This window comes from Ursus maritimus, unplaced genomic scaffold (genome assembly GCF_017311325.1).
Source record: "Ursus maritimus isolate PB19 unplaced genomic scaffold, ASM1731132v1 scaffold_14, whole genome shotgun sequence".
In the NCBI taxonomy this organism is placed as follows: domain Eukaryota; kingdom Metazoa; phylum Chordata; class Mammalia; order Carnivora; family Ursidae; genus Ursus; species Ursus maritimus.
Genome location: NW_024423786.1, coordinates 53,937,097 through 53,958,419, shown reverse-complemented (window position 1 = coordinate 53,958,419; position 21,323 = coordinate 53,937,097). Strand labels below are relative to the sequence as shown.

Sequence of the window (21,323 nt, the reverse complement as noted above, 5' to 3'; positions counted from 1 at the left end):
GGACCAAAAGTCCCTGGACAGCATGTCCTGTCTAGCCCCCGGGTACCCTTTGAGGCCAGGTCTGGGCCCTGGCGTGGGTGAAGAGCCACTGGCCCAGGCCCCAGGAGGTCCTTTTGACCTCCGGATGGTCCGTTTTCATGGTGAATGGCCAGCTTGGGCCGCAGGTATGGGGGGCAGGTGGCCCAGGAGGCCGAGGCTGAGGCCAGGCCTCTGTGCACCAGGCTCTAGGTGCTTCCTGGCACCTGGTGAGAGCTGGATTCTGGAAGCAGCTGGGGGGGAGCGTGCAGCCTGCTGTGGTCAGTCAAGAACAGGACCGAGGAAAGTGTGCACAAGGACACCTGTCTCGGGCAGCTCGGGCTGCTGTAACAAAGGACCGTAGACTGGGTGGCTTGTAAACAGTAGGAACGTATCCCCCAGTTCCGGAGACTGGATATCTGAGAGGAGGGTGCCTGCAGGGCTGGGCTCTGGTAAGAGCCCTCTGGGGGGTTGCAGACGGCTGCCTTCCCGCTGTGTCCTTGCCTGGAGCGGGCAGAGGACTTGGTTTAACTGTACTTATCTCCTGATGTTCCCGTCTACAAACGTAGTCATTTTAGGGGTTAGGGCTTTCAACCTAGGAAAGTGGGGGGACACAGCTCAGTCCACAGCCATGTCTGTAGGGGTTCACACAGTTCACTGAAGTTGGCCTGTGGCACACGCCCCACTGAGGTCCTTGGGCCCCAGGCTACCCTCTGAGAATCATTCTGCACCTTTAATCAAGGTTCAGCAAACTTTCTGTGGATGTTTGCAGGTGTGCAGGCCACGCGGCCTCTGTGGGACCGCTCCCCTTGGCCGTGTGGGGGGGTGTGTGTGCCAGCACAGCAGGGGGTGTGGCCGCATACCAATAAAACTTTATTTACAGACAGGTGGTGGGCCACGTTTGGCCCACTTCCTGTCATTTGCCCACCCTCCACTTAAATGACACACCTGCCCAATAAAGAGATTTAGGAAAGTAAATGGCACAAAAATGGTTTGGCCTCACAGTTGAAAGAGCTGTGGTTGGTGTCTGATGAAGGCCCTTGGCTTTTGTAAAGATTTTTGTTCATGACGGGGGCCTGACTGTACTTGTGAGTGTGCATGTTGTATTTCTTGAGCTCACAGATCCATCCCCAGAACGTTTCTGTCATTTATGTGGTGCCCTGGACCAAGGCGTAGCAGCCGCACTCGGTGCTGCCATGCGGATCTGCCCACGACCGTTGGACAGTCTGCTTACGGTTCCCCCTGTGTGTGCTCGTGGTCTTGTCCGAACTGAGGGGGAGGCCAGCTCCGTGCAGGCTTCTCACTTCCTCGGGTGAGGTCCCTGGGGGCGTGGCGCAGGGACACGCTTGCCTCAAGTGACCAGAATGGCCAGTGCCCGCGCCTCATCCAGGGTTTGCCAGGCTGTGCGTCCCGCTCCCACGGGGGCCTTACTGGGCAGGGTGGGCATGGGTGGGAGGCCGTTGCTCCCCCTCTGCTGTCACTCCGACAGCATGTGTTTTGCCCGCATTGAGGGGAGTGCCACTGAATGCATTGTGCCGATTAATTAAATTGGCGCGGGCAGCTCCTCCGGCTGCCTGTCAAGGGCGCTTTGAGGCACGCTTTGCAGGGCTGTCGGGCCCCGCTTGATGTGAGGGATCATCAGGGAAGCAGTTTCTGCTCAAACCACAGGTGCCGGGCCCCGTGCAGGCTGGCAAGCCTGGAATCAGGGGAGAGGGCTGGGGACGGGAGGCCAGCCCCACGGCAGGCAGGGCCTCACAGGTGAGGCAGCTGAGGCTGGGGGCGAGGGGGACCCCCCTGCCCGACATGCTCCCCCTCCCCCCGCCTCTCGCCTTTACTTCCTCCTCTGTTCCCAGATGGCCCTGGCTGGCACTTGCGGGACCACCAGCCACCCTGCCTTGGCCGATTGGGGCAGGACAGGTGCTGCTTGGCGCCCTCGTGACTGAGCCTTGCTCCGAGCGGAGCCCCGCCCGTGGTTCTGGCAGCGGGGGGTGGGGGGGGCTGTATGCCCTGGCGGTGGCGCAGGTGCCCCTCAGACCTCCTCCCCCACATTCGTGCCCCATTTCTCATCAGAAACTAATGACACAGCCAGCTCCCTTTGAGAGCATACACTCTCTGTGGTGGGTGCTGATGGTGGGGTGGGGGGCGGGCTGCTAACTCGGGGAGCTGGTAGGAGAGCAGCAGAAACTGTCAGCTTGAGTGACTCCAGCAGATCCTTGAAAATGCCTGTCTCAGAAGGTTCGGGAGTGGGATGGGGGCGGGCGGGGGAGAATGGAAATGAATAGAGCGATTTGCCCAGGCTGTCCTGAAGAGCCTGCCGCAAGCCTCCCCTCCCCCCACCTGCTCTGAGCCCCCTTTCAGGCCAGCCCCTGCAGCTTGGGGAGCTTCTGTGCTTGCCGCGGCCAGGCCAGCCACAGTGAGACAACGCCTGTGGTGTCCCCAGGCACAAGGTAGCCGGTGCAGAGGGCTTTTGGGGGTCTGGCGGGCTCGGCCCCAGGAGGAGAAGCTGGGTCTTTTTGTTGGCCTTAGCAACCTCGCCTCCCTGACTGGTGGGCCGACTGGAGGCTGCGGGTCGGTGGCACCTGTGCCCCGAGCTCAGCTGCTCTGCCCAGGTGGTGATGGGGCCGTGTCCTAAATCCCAGCAGCTGTCACTCCCCTCCCCTGGACCCACTGCTTGCTCCCTGGGTACTCCTGCAGAGGGGGAGTGTGGCTCCTCCCAGCAGCTCCGCCCCCGCCGGGCCCTGGGGCACGGGGCCAGGCTCCAGGCCGCCCGGCAGTGCTCGGAGGAGCACATCCACGTGTCCCCTCCGGGCTGCACACAGGTGCTTTTTCTAATTACTTAAGGAAAAGCAATTGCAAAGCCACTCCATACAAATCCCTTAAGCCGCTGTCGATGGGGACTCTGGGGAGGCCACGGCCGGGCCAGGAATCTGAAACACGGGCACCATCTGTGCTCCCGCCACTCCGAAGCCAAATTACACCACCAGCCTTTCTCCCCTGCACAATTTTTCATTAAGTGAATTGCGTTTGCTGGGAATCGCTTGTCCATAAATATTCCCTCCTGCTCGGCGTGGTCAGGTTACTGCCGTCCCCAAGTCCGAGCTCCTGGATCCAGCCCTGGGGTGGCAGGTGGGTTGGGGTGGGAGCAGGGGCTGCAGAAAATTCCTTAGGCCGCTTCCCGAAGCCCCTCCCGCAGCCCTGCTGCGCCCACCTCAGATGGGGGTCCTCAGTGCTCACTGTTTCCAGAGCCGATGGCGCAAGTGTGGAAGGGCTTGTCAGGGCGGGGGGCATGCTTGCTGGATCCAGTTACATCTTTTCCTTCTTGCCATTTCCATTGAGAAAGTGACAGTGACAGCGACACGGTTGTAAGGAAGGCGAGACGTGTGTTTAAAATGGAAACACATTTTAAGCTAGGATTTTGGAAATGAGCTTCTCCTAAGCCTGTTTATTTGACAGGGAGGCAGAAAGAGGGGCAGAGAACGTCTGAGCAGGCAGGCATTCAGAGTCGGAGCTGCGGGGGCTGCAGCCTGCGTGTCCCCGGGTGTGTCCCTGAAGGGTGGCTGCCCTGAGGCCTCTGGTCAGCGCTCTCAGGACAGGCCTGTTCTGGCGATACATGTCCCCATAAGGAGGCAAGGAGTGTGTCTGCTTTTAGGCAGGAGAGGCACCCCAGGGTCAAGATTACCTCCTGGGGTCCCCTAGGCCACCTGCTTCCAGGGCCTGCTTTATCCTCCAGAGTCTAGAGTGCCCTTCGCCTGTTTTTGTAAATAAAGTTTTATTGGTACACCTGTTCGTTTAGGTATTATCTGTGATGTTTCTGAGCTACAGCGGCAAGTTGGGAGGTTGGGACAGAGACCGTGCGGCCCACAAAGCTAAAAATAGTCACTCCCTGGCCCTTTATGGACAGTTTGCCAGCTCTGCCCTAGACTAGTGTCCCCTCAGTTTCTCTCCCTTCTGGCAGTAGGATGATTTTCCAGTCCCATCGTGGACTCATCCCACAGGTAAGTTGGAGACCAGGGCTGCCCGAGTTCTTCCTACGGACCAGGGCTGCCCGAGTTCTTCCTACGGATGGGGGAAGGTCATTGGTTCACTGGCTAGAGCCCAGCTTCTGGAGTCTTTAGCTGGCTTTTCTGACCCACGACTTCCCTAGGTGTTAAGTGTCCCTGGGACACCCGCGTGCCTCCTGTATGGTGCCCAGCACTGGGGGCCACCACGACGCGATGACATGGAGGAGAGACTCTAGGAATACGTGGCTTGTGGGAGTTGTTCGGGGCACAAGAGGGATGGGTCTAGACAGCAGAAGAGGGGACAAGAGGGACCCCATTTCAGCCTGTCCTCGCCACACTTGTTTGCCCCGTGCTCGAAGCTTCCAGACACAGAGGACCCTCCGGTCCAAGGCAGTATTGCTCCAGGCCCCCCAGTACACTGTGCCAGCGCCATTCCTCAGCGGGCCACCTTCAGTCTGAGTTCTGGCCGCCCGGGGGCAGCCGCTGAGCCTCCGGGTCCTGGCTTCCTCTCCCCAAACCCGTGAGGCAGAGATGGGGAGCTGGCGTGTATGTGCCCTTGGGTGCCCTGCACCTTCTCAAAATCACTTGTTTCCTTTTTTGCTCTCAGCCTTTTGGGACTGACGGCCCTCCCCTTTTCCTAACCTTTGAAATGACTGCTGTTAGGAAGCATTCCACCTGCATTTTAACCACTTGGGGGTACGTGTGTCCGACAGATGGGAGATTTCAGTTAGAGGTGACACATGGGCAGCTGGAGGTTGGACCCTCATGACCTTGGGCTCTTGAGTTGCGTCTCTCTGCCTGCTGACCCCCGAGTCCCCCACAAAGGGTCTGCTGTCATTTCCCTGGGCCACGGGCTGGGACCCCACGGGGGTGGGTCAGAGGCTCCCACTTGAGGGCACGGCTTCCCCTTGGGATGGAAAGGCACCATTTCCTGTCTGGAGGTAGAGGTTCTGGAAAGGAGAGAGGCCAGGGTGGGATTCACCCTGTCTCTGTTCAGCTCGCCGGCCACGGGCTCAGCAGATGTCCCCTGCCCCCCGCAGTGCACGTGCCGGAAGGACATGGTCAAGATCTCCATGGACGTGTTCGTGCGCATCCTGCAGCCGGAGCGGTACGAGCTGTGGAAGCAGGGCAAGGACCTGACGGTGCTCGACCACACCCGGCCCACAGCCCTGAGCAGCCCAGAGCTGAGCACCTGGAGCGCCTCCCGGGCCTCGCTCAAGGCCAAGCTCCTGCGCAGGTGAGTCCCCCAGGAGCCCGAGCCACTGTGCCCTGCCTGGCTCTGGTGGTGACAGTAAGTGACTGCTGCCCCAGCCACCCACACTCTCCACCTGAATGGTGGCTGCAAGCTGTCCCCCCCCACTCCCCTTCTCCCTCCTCTCTTCCCCCTCTTCCTCCCCCCTCTCTCCTCCACTCCTCTCTGTCCTTCTCCCCCTCCTCCTCCCTCCTCATCCGTTCTTCCTCCCTGTCCCTCTCCTCCCCTCCCTTCCTCCTTTCCTTTTCCTTCCTTCCTCTCTTCCCCTCCTCCTCCTCCTGTCTCTTCTGCAAATGTATTTCTCAGGCCTCGACTTCCCCGACCATGGTCAGTGGGCCTGGGGGCAGGTGGTGTCTCTGTTGTCAGGGACTCAGGTTCCCTCCCACTCCTCATTCACCAGCTCCTAGGAGGCTAGCTCTTTGGCCCATAGGCCACACAGTTTCCTCTCTGGGAGGACACCGGCGGTCCCTGTCACTCTTGTGAAAATCCTGGACATGGGAGCCCTGTTTTTGCGTGGCAGGGCTGCTCGGGTCCCTTCTTGGCTCCGAGCGATGGCAGGTCTCGTGCTGGAGCCCGTTGGCTGTGGCACCCCTGCCCTTTTGCGTCTGCAGATGCTCATTTGGCAATTCCAAAATCCTGCTGTTCGGATTCGTGATCACGGCAGTGAGTGCAGAGCATCCTTTACACCCCCATTCTGGCTCGGACGGTCCCCTCTACACCGTGGACCCCTCCAGGCCCCCGCCCTTCAGGCCAGTGTGGTCACCACCGGGCCATGTGCCTGGCATTGGGAGGGGGAGGAGAGGGCAAAGTGACAGCACTTTCTTGGTGTGTCGGTGAGGCTGTGGGGACATGGGGGGCGGGTCTGGGCTGAGGAGGAAATCACCTTTGTACCAGGAATGAGAGACAGCCAGCAGCAGTGCCCGACAGCGCCCTGGTACCCAGAACATCAGTCCGTTTGCCTTTTGTGGGAACGCCCAGGCTCTCCGGGTCTGAGTGCTCATGGACAGTGTTCCCCCGGATTCCTTCCTGGTGCCCAAAGAACACTCAGCACATCCTTGCCGGGCCCCCAGCCACAAGCTGGAACCTTGCAGTGAGGGGCCTGATGGGCTCACAGCCACCTGACTGCATGAAAGCCGCCGTGGACGGTAGACATTCCGCAAACCAGTGCGCGTGGCGTGTCCCGGTAAAACTTGATGTGCAGACGTGGAAATTGGAATTTCGTATCATGTTCACCTGCCGCAAAGTAGGACCACTCTTGTAACTTTCTGAACCATTTCAAAGCGTCGTCGCTGTCCTTGGCTTGTGGGCGCGGGCCACGCAGGCAGCAGGTGGATCTGTGCGCGGGTGGGGCTTTTCCATCTGCAGCCGCTTGGGCTCTTCTGGCTTCATCTTGTCTTGTCCCCACTGGCCGTGGACGGCGGGCTCGGGAGGCTGGGACAGAGCCCTCCTTTGGGGAGCCCCGTTGGTGCACTCCCACACCCCAGGGGGACAGACACCCTTGGACTTCTTTCTGGGGAAAACCGTCCTGGCCAAGGGGCCGGGCCAGCCCAGAGCCTGCCTGAGACCGGGCTGTTCTTGCTACCACAAGTGTGTCTGTGCCTCTGCGAATCTTGGGCGGTGTCAGCCTCACTGTGTGATTTCCCCACCCTGGGGCCCCTCTCTCTGAGAATGTTCTGGCAGCTCTGGAATACTTTCACAGCTGCTCCCGACAGCCCTCGTGAAGGTGAGTCTCTTTTTTTCTGCTTGCTTTTGTTGTCTGTCCTTTTGATTTCCCGCTCTCCCTGTGTTCCTTGTGGAGAGCAACTTCTGGGCGAGGCCAGCCTGCAACAGAGCAAAGAGTGAGCTTGTGGAAGGCTAGCTCCCAGGCCAGACGCGCATTTGCATAATGGCTAATTGATTGTGGCTCAGCCTAATTGGTCAACAGAGCGGATTGCCAATAAACAGGCATCGCATCCCAGAAATGGAGTGGCATGAGAGGCTGTCTGGAGAGCCTGCCCAGAGGACAAGGGACCCCAGCCTGGCGGCCCAGAACCTTCTGTGCCAGAGGAAGCTTCGCCTTCCAGCCCCACCACCAGGGCCACCCCCTCACTGTCGTAGCCCCCTTGTCATACACTCTTGCTTTCTGGAGCATTCCTGTCTTCCATCTCTCCCTCCCTCGCTGCCGACCGGGGGAGCTGTAGCGCCAGCCGGAGGGGACTTGATTACAAATCAGTCTTGTTCCTAAGGATGGCATTTTCTTTAAAGCCTTTAGTATGTAAAATATGGCTGATTCCCTTCTTTTTCTTTAAAGTCAGGGGTTGCGGGCCTTTCTCAGAAAAAGCAGAATGGGGACTCAGGGCCAAGCTGGATGCCGCTGCCCCTCGGCCTGAGCTCAGTGACTCTCCCATGTGACTCTCTCCTGGCCCCGTGGCACCCTCCCCTGACCAGCTGTGCCAGCTCCCCTGAGCCTCAGAGGGTTTGTTTTGAGGGAGGGATGTCTCCCCCTGAGAGCATCCTTGGCTTGGGCCAGAGGGTGAAGGGCAGCTGCTTCTTGGTCTTTGCTCAGACCAGCTCAGCCAGGCCCCCGTCCCCCAAAGGTTCAGCCTTCCTGACAGCGGCCCTCACCCCAAACATCGCCTCAGAGCAGAAGCCGGGTGTTGGCTTCTCCAGGAGAAATGATCTGCACCCTTCTTGCTGCTCTCCTGTGGATTAATCTTCCACACTGAAATCTGGTCGTGTGAATTGACCCTGCCCTGTGACGAAAGCGGCAGAGCTGTGACCTTCCACTCCTTGCCTCGCGGCTCCTTGCGTCAGCATCCCCACGCTCTGCCTCCTCCTGTTCTGAACGAACAGCCCTTCTCCGGACGCACACTGTCTTCCTCTCAGCTCCTTGTCACTTCTGACGAGGGCTTTGAGAAATGCCTGCATTGGCCGCACATTCCAGCAGGTGCGCGATGCGCAGTCCGCACGCCAGCCTTGTACAACATCCGAGCTGCCCCGTGCCAGCCGTGCTTGGCCGTCTACTGACAGGAAGCTGGAGAGGGGCGCACTCCCTTGTAGGGACCCATGGGGCTTCATCCTGCTGCAGCCTCTGCCAGCTCCCGTTGACCTTGACCCCTACCTGTCCACCTGGGCCGCTGTCCACCCACCACCCTCGCGTCACCATGGGAACAGGGAGCCCCGGTCCAGCCTCCCACCCCTCTGATGCTTGCTGAGCCACGGGTGGCCTGTCTCCCCTCTCCTCCCTGTGCCTGACGTCCTGAGCCCTTCCCCACAGACGCACCTCCTGGCCTCTCAGGAGCGAGCCCTGTGGCCCCAAGGAGCTGGTTGCCCTGGTGGCCCCCTGCGTGTTTCCTCGATTGTTCTTCCCCAGAGCACGCACCACAGCTTCTGAAGATGAAACCCTTTCCTTGCCGCTCGTCTGCTGGTCTCTGGGGCCAGGGAGTGCTGGGGGGAAAGGGGAGTCGTGTCTTGGGGCTGGCAGGACAGGGTCAGGTGGGGGGCGGTGAGGAGAAGGGCCTCAGGCACAGGGCTCATGGCCCCCTGAGCCTGGATGCAGCGGCCGTGCTGGCCCAGGAGCCTTGGCAGCCCTGGATGCTCCCTGTGGAAGCAGAGGCCCTGGGCAGCGGCCGGTCCTGTGAGAGCTGGCACCTTGGGTGCTCTGGGCCCCTCTGTTGACCTCGCCAGGAGCCCCTCGGAGCCTGCCTCCTGGGCGGGGGTCCAACAGGAGCCCTCCATGCTGCCTCTGCTGCCACCTCTGCAGACACCTGGCCACTCAGGGGTCATTGGGGGGTGCGCTGGCCAGTGAGGAGGAACCCGCGTGGCCTGGGGAGAGCTGGCTCCAGGAGGACGGACAGGTGGGCTGGGAGTCTGCTTGAGGGTCTCCCAGGGCCGAGGGGTCAGGCGGAGGACAGGGAGATCATGCCACAGAGGCTCCCTGAGCAGCTGCGGCCTCTGCGAGGTGTTTCGGGAAGAGAGAAAAGAACATTGCTTGGGACCCAAACACTGCGTTTCCGGATTAAAAAGTCTGGCGTAGAGAATGAAAATGACTCACACGGTGCAGGCGGCACTGTGCGGTTTCACAACTCTCCGGTTAGACAGAAGGTCCCGAAAGCTTCTGGAAGGAACCGCTAGGACCACATAAAGAACAAGAGACCCTAAAGGCATCAGACTTACGCTACAAGCTAATACGCAAAGGAGCAGGCCTTCAAAAATCAGAAGAGAAATAATTTTCAACCCAAAAGGATGTACCTAGCCACATTCCAGACTAAACGTGTAAGGGATAAAGATCTTTCTAGACACATAAAGCCTCCGATTTCCCGTTCTTTCTGAGGAAGCTACTGGAGGATGTGCTCCAGCCAAACAAGGGCATCAACCAAGAAAGACGTCACATCGAGGGACCTGGATCCAGGTCCCAGACAGAGCAGTCTTGGGGGAGAAGGCCCTTGGGTGTCCTCAAGGAGTGTGGGACACCCTGAGTCAGAGGCCACACACAAGCCTGGAGATCACCAGGAAAGCTAAGCATCTGAGACAGAGCCAATTCCCTGGAGGGGAACTCCAGGAGGAGCGCGCGAGCGAGCAGCTCTGTCGCTCACCGATGAATGACACCTTCAGAGTCAGAAAAAGGGAAATCTGAGTGTTCGCACATCGACCGTGGCAGCAGATGGGGGAGAGAAGCGGGGGGCCTGGAGGTGGCAGGAGGGCCACACCCTTCGTGTCTGTGCTGGCGCCAGGGCAGAGACGGCGTAGAAGCAAATACGAGCAGACACAGTAAAAGTGGGGGAGGCGGCTGATCTGGCGCGCTGGCCCCGGGGGCGCCACTGTGGCCAGACTGCATGACCCGGAAGTGCATGGTGGACGCCTCCTCCTGCCGCTCCAACAGACCGGCGACACATTCTTCCGGCGTATGTTTTCACAAGACGGGTATCTCTTTGCATGCCGACATTCAGCTTGCTGTGTGGTAGGCGGTGGCCTTCCACCTGTGTCTGTCAGTATGTTCCACCCCGTTCTGGGGGTCTCTGCATTAGCAAGGCCCAGTGGGGCTTGGGGTCTGGCACTGCAGCTAGGGCTGCCCAGAGCTCTGCGCCCCGTGGTGTTTGGGCGCTGGGGAAGGTCTAGGCTCTCTGGGACAGACGGGCAGACGGGCATGGTTGGCCCTGCGAGCCGCTGGCAGCATCCGAGGTGGCCTCCAATTCCAGGGTGGGGGGAGGGGAAGAAAAGGGGGCTGCAGGAAACCGTGGCCAGGTGAGTTGGCAGTAGGAGGATGCCCTTCTGCTGGCTGCTGCCTGGGGCCGGTATGGGGCTTCGCGGGTGGGTACCGTGCCCTGCAGCATTCCCAGACCTGGAGAGAAGCCCCTCCTGGGGTGACAGCTGCTGACGCGAGCCAGCTGCGCTCTGCTGCTGTCCTGGGGCTTGCTACCGAGCGGGGCCCGCATTCCCCAGAGTTGCTCCACGTGGAGCCCCCAGTGGCTCCGTGGTGGAAGAATGCGTTCTCCCCCCCCATCTCCTGGCTCCTGTGCCCCCTCCTGCCTGGCTCCTTGCCCACGCGTTCTCCTGCCCCCCCTACCCCGCACCCCCTGCAGTGACCCGTGCACGCCATGATGTGTGTGATGCCATGCCTCTGCCCATGACACTCCCTCCCCGGAATGCTCCCTGCTTTCTGCCTTTGGTCATTGGAGTGGTTCATGTGCAAACATCACCTGGGGCTTGTCAGCCTGGCCTTGCTCGGGCTCGGGAGATGAGCAGTGGGGGCCAGGGGCCCTCAAGCAAGGCAGCTGAGCAGTGAGAAGGACCAGCAGCAGTTAGCGTTAGGAGACAGTTAGGAGAGCCCCCTCCCCCCCAGGAGCTGGAGGGGACAGGCAGGGGGAAGGTGGCGAGGCAGCTGTCAGGTCCCTGTGTCCTGGGACAGCAGAGCTGTCGTGGGCACCCCCTTGGTGGGAGATGGGGGTCCTGGCATTGGGAGCCCCCAAGGCCTCGCTGGGCCCCCACCCGGCCCCAGTCACGAGGCCCTGCTTTGCTTGGTGACCTCTTGGTCCTTGGAGGTGTGGCTGCCACAGGCACCCCCATAGGGTCCAAACTGACCTCACTGGGGCCACACAGAGAGCCCCTGGGGGGAGGGAAGACATAGCCAGTGCCTCTCTTGGCATTGCTGACCCTCAGGGAGAAGAAAGTCTAGTGGACTCTGAGGCTTGAGGTTGAGACCCCCTAGGAGTGTCACCCCAACCCCTGGAGGGTGTCAGTGACTTGTCCAAGGCAGGCTTCTCCACACCCCAGCCTCTGTCCCCTCCTTGGAAAGTTCCCAGGGCCGGACAAGGAGGTCCGGGCCGCTGGTCTGCAGGTTTGTCCAGCCTGGTTGTATTCCTTCCTTTCTTTTTAACTGATTCTCTCTGGTTTGCACTGACAAGCCATCGCTGAACCTTAGGAGACTTCTCACTTGGGGCTGAAGGCCGAGGGCCGCCCCCAGATGGTCGTACCCTTGAGCGAGGCCGGGCCCTGCCCCGGCGGCCGGCGAGTGAGGGACACGGAGCACGGGTTCGGGCAGGTGCCCAAGGCCAGGCCCTTAGACGAGGCGTCCGGGGAGTCAGCAGAAGTGCTAGAGAAAAACTCCCTGACGTTTACATTCTAGACAAATTAGTCTGAAAGAAAACAGACACTGGAGAAAGACTGAGGAGGACAGAAAGGCCAGTCTAGAAAGGAAGAAAGAGCAGACCAGGAGGCCGGGGCCGCCGTAAGTCCGCCTTGCCCCTGTGCGCACGCATCTCACCCGCAACCCCGCCTCCACCCCCCACACAGCGGCTCCGAGCCAGCGCCCCGCGCCATCCCACCTCCCAGCCATCCGCACCCGCTCCGCCCCACGCGGCCCCGGGCCTGTCCTCCCTCCACCTTCCCGGCCCGCGAGCCAGCGTCCCCGCCATCCCACTTCCTCGTCATCAGCACCCGCTCTGCCCCACGCGGCCCCCGGGCCTGTCCTCCCTCCACCTTCCCGGCCCGCGAGCCAGCGTCCCCGCCATCCCACTTCCTCGTCATCAGCACCCGCTCTGCCCCACGCGGCCCCCGGGCCTGTCCTCCCTCCACCTTCCCTGCCCGCGAGCCAGCGTCCCCGCCATCCCACCTCCTCGTCATCAGCACCCGCTCTGCCCCACGCGGCCCCCGGGCCTGTCCTCCCTCCACCTTCCCTGCCCCCGAGCCAGCGTCCCCGCCATCCCACCTCCTCGTCATCAGCACCCGCTCTGCCCCACGCGGCCCCCGGGCCTGTCCTCCCTCCACCTTCCCTGCCCGCGAGCCAGCGCCCCCCCACCATTCCACCTCCTGGTCATCAGTACCCGCTCTGCCCCACGTGGCCCCCGGGCCTGTCCTCCCTCCACCTTCCCTGCCCGCGAGCCAGCGTCCCCGCCATCCCACTACCTCGTCATCAGCACCCGCTCTGCCCCATGCGGCCCCAGGGCCTGTCCTCCCTCCACCTTCCCTGCCCGCGAGCCAGCGTCCCCGCCATCCCACTACCTCGTCATCAGCACCCGCTCTGCCCCATGCGGCCCCAGGGCCTGTCCTCCCTCCACCTTCCCTGCCCGCGAGCCAGCGTCCCCGCCATCCCACTACCTCGTCATCAGCACCCGCTCTGCCCCATGCGGCCCCAGGGCCTGTCCTCCCTCCACCTTCCCTGCCCGCGAGCCAGCGTCCCCGCCATCCCACTACCTCGTCATCAGCACCCGCTCTGCCCCATGCGGCCCCAGGGCCTGTCCTCCCTCCACCTTCCCTGCCCGCGAGCCAGCGTCCCCGCCATCCCACTACCTCGTCATCAGCACCCGCTCTGCCCCATGCGGCCCCAGGGCCTGTCCTCCCTCCACCTTCCCTGCCCGCGAGCCAGCGTCCCCGCCATCCCACTACCTCGTCATCAGCACCCGCTCTGCCCCATGCGGCCCCAGGGCCTGTCCTCCCTCCACCTTCCCTGCCCGCGAGCCAGCGTCCCCGCCATCCCACTACCTCGTCATCAGCACCCGCTCTGCCCCATGCGGCCCCAGGGCCTGTCCTCCCTCCACCTTCCCTGCCCGCGAGCCAGCGTCCCCGCCATCCCACTACCTCGTCATCAGCACCCGCTCTGCCCCATGCGGCCCCAGGGCCTGTCCTCCCTCCACCTTCCCTGCCCGCGAGCCAGCGTCCCCGCCATCCCACTACCTCGTCATCAGCACCCGCTCTGCCCCATGCGGCCCCAGGGCCTGTCCTCCCTCCACCTTCCCTGCCCGCGAGCCAGCGTCCCCGCCATCCCACTACCTCGTCATCAGCACCCGCTCTGCCCCATGCGGCCCCAGGGCCTGTCCTCCCTCCACCTTCCCTGCCCGCGAGCCAGCGTCCCCGCCATCCCACTACCTCGTCATCAGCACCCGCTCTGCCCCATGCGGCCCCAGGGCCTGTCCTCCCTCCACCTTCCCTGCCCGCGAGCCAGCGTCCCCGCCATCCCACTACCTCGTCATCAGCACCCGCTCTGCCCCATGCGGCCCCAGGGCCTGTCCTCCCTCCACCTTCCCTGCCCGCGAGCCAGCGTCCCCGCCATCCCACTACCTCGTCATCAGCACCCGCTCTGCCCCATGCGGCCCCAGGGCCTGTCCTCCCTCCACCTTCCCTGCCCGCGAGCCAGCGTCCCCGCCATCCCACTACCTCGTCATCAGCACCCGCTCTGCCCCATGCGGCCCCAGGGCCTGTCCTCCCTCCACCTTCCCTGCCCGCGAGCCAGCGTCCCCGCCATCCCACTACCTCGTCATCAGCACCCGCTCTGCCCCATGCGGCCCCAGGGCCTGTCCTCCCTCCACCTTCCCTGCCCGCGAGCCAGCGTCCCCGCCATCCCACTACCTCGTCATCAGCACCCGCTCTGCCCCATGCGGCCCCAGGGCCTGTCCTCCCTCCACCTTCCCTGCCCCCGAGCCAGGGTCCCTGCCATCCCACCTCCTCGTCATCAGCACCCGCTCTGCCCCACGCGGCCCCCGGGCCTGTCCTCCCTCCACCTTCCCTGCCCGCGAGCCAGCGCCCCCCCACCATTCCACCTCCTGGTCATCAGTACCCGCTCTGCCCCACGTGGCCCCCGGGCCTGTCCTCCCTCCACCTTCCCTGCCCCCGAGCCAGCGTCCCCGCCATCCCACCTCCTCGTCATCAGCACCCGCTCTGCCCCATGCGGCCCCAGGGCCTGTCCTCCCTCCACCTTCCCTGCCCGCGAGCCAGCGCCCCCCCACCATTCCACCTCCTGGTCATCAGTACCCGCTCTGCCCCACGTGGCCCCCGGGCCTGTCCCCCCTCCGCCTTCCCTACCCCTAAGCCAGCCCCGCTGGCCCTGGGCCCTGTGACTTCAGGGCGCCCTCCGGGGCTCCATTCTGCCGGCTGGGTGGTGGGGCACACAGATGGGACTTCTCCCAGTCATTTGACCTCCTGTCTGATGACCGTCCCTCTCCAGGTCCCACCGGAAAAGGAGCCAGCCCAAGAAGCCCAAGCCGGAAGACCCCAAGTCGCCGGGGGAGGGGGCCACCGGGGCCGCCCTCCTGGAGGAGCCTGGAGGCTTGAAGGAGGAGGCGTCTCAGGAGGCCGACGCCGAGGAGGAAGAGGAGGAGCCCCAGCCAGCACCGCCACAGGGTCGGGAGGCTGAGGCCACAGAAGGTCAGTCATGGCCGGGGATCTCCGTGTGGCCAGCATTCACTGTGGCCACAGAGTCCCTGCTCTTAAGAGTCCAATTCAGTTGCTTCCTTGGCCGAGTGGGGCGTCTCCGAAGGAGAGGGGTCAGCAGAGGCCAGGCTGCCCGACCAGACAGCAGACCGGCCGTCAGTGCGCAGGACAGGAGCGAGGGCCCTCGATCGTGCAGGTGGCAGAAATGGAGGCCACCGCTCTTTGCACAGGGGTGGGGGGAAGGCGGCTCTCACACGCAGCCCCGAATGTCACAGGGCACACATGCGCTACGTCCCGTTTCTCTCAAGTTCAGAACACACGCCCAGCCAGACGGCGCATGGTTTAGGGGGAATTTGAGTCCGCGGAGGCAGCCGTAACGAAGGCCCCCGGACTGCAGGCCTCCACGCAAGAGTTTGTGGCCTCACAGCTCTGGAAGCCAGATGCCTGAGTTCCAGGGTTAGGACTTCAGAACGGGAATTTGGGGAGCACAGGGAGAAAGTATGGCTGAAATCAGCAGAGGAAATATAGTGCCCCCCGGCTGCCCCAGGTGGCTCCCTGCCGGTGGGGGTGGAGGGCACATGCGTGTTCCCAAGCAATGGGCCTCTAGGCCTTGCACCCCCATCGAGTATGCCCTGGGTTCTAAGAAATGCTGATGACCAAACACATATCCCATTAGATGGGTCCGCTGGCCAGAGCCTGGGCTGTGTTGGGTAAATCGTGGTTTCTCTGAGCTGGGCTCTGGGGTCCAGAGCCTGGTGTCTCAGTGTTTGCATTTGACCCCATAGGCCATGAAGTCACAGGGAGTGTGAGAGGGGAGCGTGTGATGTGGCCTGTTTGGGGGTCTGGCCCAAGGAGTTGGGAGACTCCATGGGGCGTCCCCGGCGGGGCTGGTGAAGGCTGGCACCGTGAGTCACCTGCCCCCGGGTGGCTGGCCGGGCCTGATGCAGAGCAGGCCGGGCCCTGTACTCCGGGCCTGGGCAGGCGGTGTGGCCTTGTCAAAGGAGAGACATCCTCCTGGATGCCAGGGCATGGGGTCAGGCTGGTGAGAGACAAGCTGCCTGTGGGGGTTGGTGGTAGGGAACTTGGTTTTAGCTTGACGTGGCTTTTTGCCTGAGTAGGAATGGCTCACTGAGGCCCAGCGGGTAGCCAGCGGGGACTCCTCGGCTGAGCAGTTCAGGTAGTCAGGAGAGACGAGGGTTTCAATGGGGCCCTCCTGGGAAGCGTGGAAAGGAGACCTCACAGCCAGTGACGTCTCTGCTCCCTCCTGAGCAGACTGGCCTGAGGCTGGCGGGGGGACAGCCGGGAGAAGGCTGGGCTTACCCAACTGCTTAGCAGAGGAATAATGGCTCTCTTTCATTAACTTAATTTTAACAGATCTTTGCCTAAATCTACTGACTCTTTAAAGGCAACTGCCTTCCACCCACGGCTGCCCACCACCTGGGGCATCACCGGCTCTTGGCTGCCTGTGCCCAGTCCCATTCTGGGGACACTGGGGGCCTGGTCTCCCCAAGTCTCGGGATTCTGAGTGAGAGCTGGCCCATCGAGTCCCCTTTCCCAGTGAGCCTTCGGCTCTTCTCCCATTTTCCCTTTCTGAGGTGGCTGCTGTCTAAAGCTGCGCGGGTGGACGTGGGGGGAGGCCCCATGTCCCCAGAGAGTAACACTAGCAAGCTGCAGACCGCACGCAGGCCGCCCAGAAGGGCCGGGTACAACAGACCCCTCCACCCCAGCATCTGCGGCCCCTGCCTGTCCTCGAGCCCAGTCTCACCCTGGAACCCCATCCACGTCTCGGGGCACGTGGACCTCGGGGCACGTGGACCCAGGAAGGGCGGGGCGCTGTCTGCTCAGGGCCGGCACACTCCCCCCTTCCAGACGTGCCATCCCTGCTCCACGCCAGAACCTGGAGGAAGAGGGATCGGGGGTACGTGGCCTCTTTAGAGAGGAAGCGGTCCATTTGGGCTGTTGGATGTGGCGGCCGCAGCCGAGAGCCCCATGCCACGCTCAGAACTGTCTTGTGGGCCATCCCCCAGCCGGTGGAGGGAAGACAACTGAATTCCTTGAATGAGCAAGTGCTCACCGTCAGGGGCGGCAGCCAACACACGTCCGGGGGACGAGCGGAAGATTTTAAAGTGCTTTCTGGCTAATGTCCCTAAAAGCTATAAGTGCTGAGGATAATGTCGTGCGCGAGCAGTAGGGAGTTTTGTTTTGGGTTTGCAAAGTGACAACAGTGAACGCTGTCACTTACGCACAGCATGCTGCGGGAGGGGGTGGGCAGGCGCCTGGGGCTCTGCACAGGATGGGCCGGGGACTGACTGTCTCCAGGAGGAAGCTTCCTCCCACCCCTGACTTCAGGGGTCCTGAGCTGAAGGTAGAAAGCAGCCCATGTCTGCTGGGTCGTCAGGGGCTCCCGCCTGGAGGGTCATGGCCATCTCACAGGAGCTTACTCCCACCGGTGTCTTGGTGCGGCCACGGTCCTTTCTCGCAGCGGGGGCAGCGCCAGGACCCAGGAGTGTGAGTTCCATCACCAGGGTGTTTTCCCTCCCAGGTGGAGCTCGCAGCAAGGGACCCCACCCCGAGGGCCAGACCGGCTCTAGACCTTGGGCCGTCATCTCTTAGGGCGTCAAGGGGCTTGGCCCAGCCCCGGGGCTCAGGGTGGGGTCCCAGAGGCAGTCCACAGCCGTGGAGCCGCGGGGGTCGGACTGGCCTGACAGTGTGTGATGGGTGTTTGGGTGGCTGCACCCAGCAGGGAGTGGAGGCCAGGCCTGAGTGTATGAGGGTCTGTGCGTTACACTTGGACACCTGTCTGGTCACATGGGACACATGTCCCCAGCACAGTCCAGCCAGGACTCAGGCTCTGCGCGGGAAAGGCGTGGTGTCGGTGGGAGCGGCCTGGGCTCTGGGGACCAGGACTAGCTCTCCCAGGCTGGTGGGGAGGTCCCTAAAGAAGGGCAGCAACTTGGGGCACCACCCTGGTGGTCCCCCACCTGTCCTTCCACGGGCAGCATCCCTGCAGACATTGAGCTCAGGGGCCCAGACCTACCAGGCGCTCCGGTGAACTTTGGGGCCATAGACTTGTGCTCCCCAACCAGGCAGGCCTTTTGCATCTAAAGCTGGGGGTGGGGGGGAGTGCTTGGCCATGACTTAGCCCACCCGTCAAAAAAAGTGCTGAAAGACCCTCAGCTTGAGGGGGTGGGGGGTTCCTGCCATTCTCGGGGGAGGGGAGAGGCTCACGTGCTGGGGAGACACCTGGCTGGGACCCTCAGCCCTGTCTATGTGACTGTCGCCTGCTCCATTTCAAGGTCCCCTCAGCCCAGGCAGGTGAGGGGCTCGACAGGGTCCCAAGGGTGAGGCCCCTGCCCTGGGCCTGTGGTGGTCCGCGTGGTGAGGACAGAGCCCCGAGCACCCAGGTGTCCTTCCTGGCCGCTGGTTGTCCCCTAAAACAGTCCTCTGGGTGTCCCCTCCCCCCACCTCGTGGTTTCCCAGGGCCTAGGAGATGGGAAGAGGCCGGGCGTGTTCCTTTTTGACCCCAGAGCTTGCTTGAGAGAGTGAGCAGACGGTAAGTAGGTCCCACTGTCCTCAGGCAGGGGAGAGCTCAGCTTGATTCCCATTCCAGCGGTTTGCCCTATCAGGGCGAAGGAGTACTGAGTTTCCTTAGAGAACAAAGCCATTTATTGGAAAGTGCCTTTTACACAAATAGGACAGCCTTGTTGCCCTTTCTGTAAATTAGTAGAACCACTGACCTGCTTCGCCACTTGCCTGTGGGGCCTGATGTCCTGGGGCCCTGCGCCATCCCCCCCATCTCTCCCTCCAGCCCCATCTCTCCGCTCCACATCTCCCCCTCCACGTCCCCCCTCTGCCACCCTGTCTCCACCCCCCACGTGACGGCTCCCCCACATCTCTCCCTGCTCTGTCTCTCCCCTGGCGCCATCTCTTGCCCCCCACGCCTCTCCCTCCGATGTCTCTTCCCCACCTCCACACCCCCCCCACCTCTCCCACCTCCACCGGCTAGCTTTCATTGCAGGGGGCCATCCGAGCCCGGCATCTGCAAGGGAGAAGTGGTTTTGTGTGTGGAGCAAAGTGTCTGTTATGTGCTTTCCTCAGCCAGATTACTCTTCCTGAGGTGCAGGTGGGACGGGGGCCTAGGGAGCAGTCAGGGCTCCTCCAGGCGGAGCGGCGCAGGGGGGAAAGAGTGGCATGGGCCCCTGCAATACTCAGGCCTGGGGTGTGAGCCAGGCAGGGACAGGCTCTCCTTTCTCCTTAGGACTGGTGTAAAACACGGGGGGTGTGCTTGCCGAAGACAGGAGAACAGGACAGCCTGGGCTGTCCCAGCAGCCAGGGCAGGGCTGGAGCCTGCAGATGGGATGCAGTGGGGAGAGGTGGGGAGGGCCAGGGGTCGGGCTTGGAGCCTCTGCGGGCTGACCAACTCATTCCGGGTTCCCCAGGAAGCCCTCAGTGTTGAGCAGACCAGACAGTCACTGCCGTCACTCCTTCTGTGGCTTCTTGCGCCTGGGAAACTGGGACGTACAGACGGGGGCCCGAGCTAGTGTGGCCATTCTCCAGTGCAGCAGGCCAGGTGCGAGGTTCCGGAGCTCACTGTTCCTGAGGGCAGGGGTGGCCCCTGATGCCGTGCATGCCTCGCCCCGAGCACAGCAGGCCTCTCGAAGGCCACCACCTCTGGAGTTCCCTGTGGCTGCTGTGACCATGACCACAGACTAACATTTACGCTCTGACTCCTGGAGATTAGTAGCCTTACATGGGTCTCACAGCTGTGGGCAGGGCTGGCCCTGGCCTGAGGTTCCCAGGGAGACTGTGTTCCCACCTTTTCCAGTTTCTGGGGGTAAGGCATTCTTGGCTCACAGCCCCTCTTCCATCATCAAAGCCAGCAGCGTGGCAGTGAGCCTCCCTCTGACCACAGCTGGGAAAGACCCCGGGCTTCTAGGGATCCCTGTTCGTACACTGGGCCCATCCGGGTCATCTCTCGTGCTGAGGTCCTTAACCCCATCTGCAGACTTCCTCACTCCGCTGCCGTGTCAGGCTCCATGTTCACAGGTCTGGAGCTAGGACCTGAGGATCTTTGGGGACCGTGATTCTGTCAAACTTACCACCCATTCGTTTTTATCTGATGTCCCGGCCCCCAGTTAAGATGCCGCTGCAGACACGCCTCGCCTCCCCCCCTCCCTACCCTGTCACCTGTCAGGAATCCCCCAGCATCGGCCCTCCGCGGCGGCCCTCCAGGCCCATCTGGCTCTTGTGTTCTGCTCAAGTGACCACTCTCATGGCTTGTCGGATGAGGTTTCACTTTTTAAAAATCGTACAGGCTGCACAAGTGAACCGTGGAAACTTACAGAACCGGATACCATCTTTTGTTTGCCACTCCCCCCCCCCCCCCCAACCCCGGTCAGGAGCCCAGAACCACAAAGCAGCTCTTCCCAGCTGCTTTCTCACTGCTAGTTCCAGAAGGCCCTTGGAGCTCCTGGCAGTACCAGGAGGCCAGGGACCAGGGGCTACCCCAAGGCTTGGGCATGACTGGTTTCTGGCCACCTGGCAGGGTGACCTGGTAGCAGTTTGAACTTGCTGGAAGCGTGTGTTTTTTGGGGGAAGGTCACTTCCTGCCTCGGCCGGGGGGCTCTCAGGAGAGTGCGTGGTTGCTGGCCTCAGCTCTGACCTGTCTTTCTTCTTTCCCTGCAGAAGACGGGAGGGGCAAGCTGCGGCCGGCCAAGGCCAAGAGCGACAGGAAGAAGAAGAGCTATGGTTCCCCACATCCCCACCACCCCCTCTTGCCCCAGCTGCCGCCGCCCCCACCCACCCAGTTCCCTGCCGAGGAGGCGCCCAGGCTGCCGCCCCCGCTGGAGCCCCCAGTACTGGCCCCGGGCCCCGCGCCAGCTGAGGAGAACCTCCCACCGCCACCTCTCAACGTCGTGCCCCCCGAGGCACCTGGCGAGGAGCCAGAGGTGAAGGCGCGCCCCATCATCCCCATGCTGTACGTGCTGCCGCGGCCTGGCACGGGGTGTGACAAGGGCCGCGTGTCCTGCCAGCAGGCCTTTGAGCACTTTGCCCAGAGGGGCCCCACCTGGAAGGAACAGGCGGCCCCCATGGAGCTGACGGGTCCCGAGGAGGATGGCGGAGCCGGCGAGGTGCAGGTAGGGAGGCTGCGGCGGAGGGCCCTGGGGCTTGGGGGTCCCACCTGCCCCTGCTCCTGCCCGGCCCTGCTCGTCTGCAACAGCCCCCACGGTTCGTCACAGAAGTGCCACCGTGGCTCCTGGGGCCTCGCACCCACGACACAGGCCCGCTGAGAAGAGCAGGCCGTCCGCTTTTCCCCGATGGGCCGGGCTCTGCTGCGCCTGCGAGCCATGCCCTCCGCACATGCCCCCTGGTCTGCTTCCAGGCGCCATCCGCGTTCTCCAAGTTGAAGATGGAGATCAAGAAGAGCCGGC

The 21,323-nt window shown here is 62.6% G+C and overlaps 1 protein-coding gene across 7 annotated transcripts in view; it reads left to right on the top strand.

Moving 5' to 3' along the window:
• KDM4B (lysine demethylase 4B) overlaps positions 1 to 21,323 on the top strand; it is a 135,793-nt gene that overhangs the window by 97,823 nt on the left and 16,647 nt on the right. Inside the window, exons 10-13 of one of the 7 annotated variants that reach the window (XM_040629523.1) lie at positions 5,057 to 5,253; positions 14,687 to 14,886; positions 20,578 to 20,840; positions 20,928 to 21,029. In XM_040629523.1, coding sequence (XP_040485457.1) covers positions 5,057 to 5,253; positions 14,687 to 14,886; positions 20,578 to 20,840; positions 20,928 to 21,029 — 762 coding nt within the window. Of the gene's footprint in view, positions 1 to 5,056; positions 5,254 to 6,162; positions 8,160 to 11,872; positions 11,975 to 14,686; positions 14,887 to 20,577; positions 21,318 to 21,323 lie in introns of those variants that run through there. The other 6 variants (XM_040629522.1, XM_040629528.1, XM_040629525.1 and 3 more) reach the window with 6 other exon arrangements.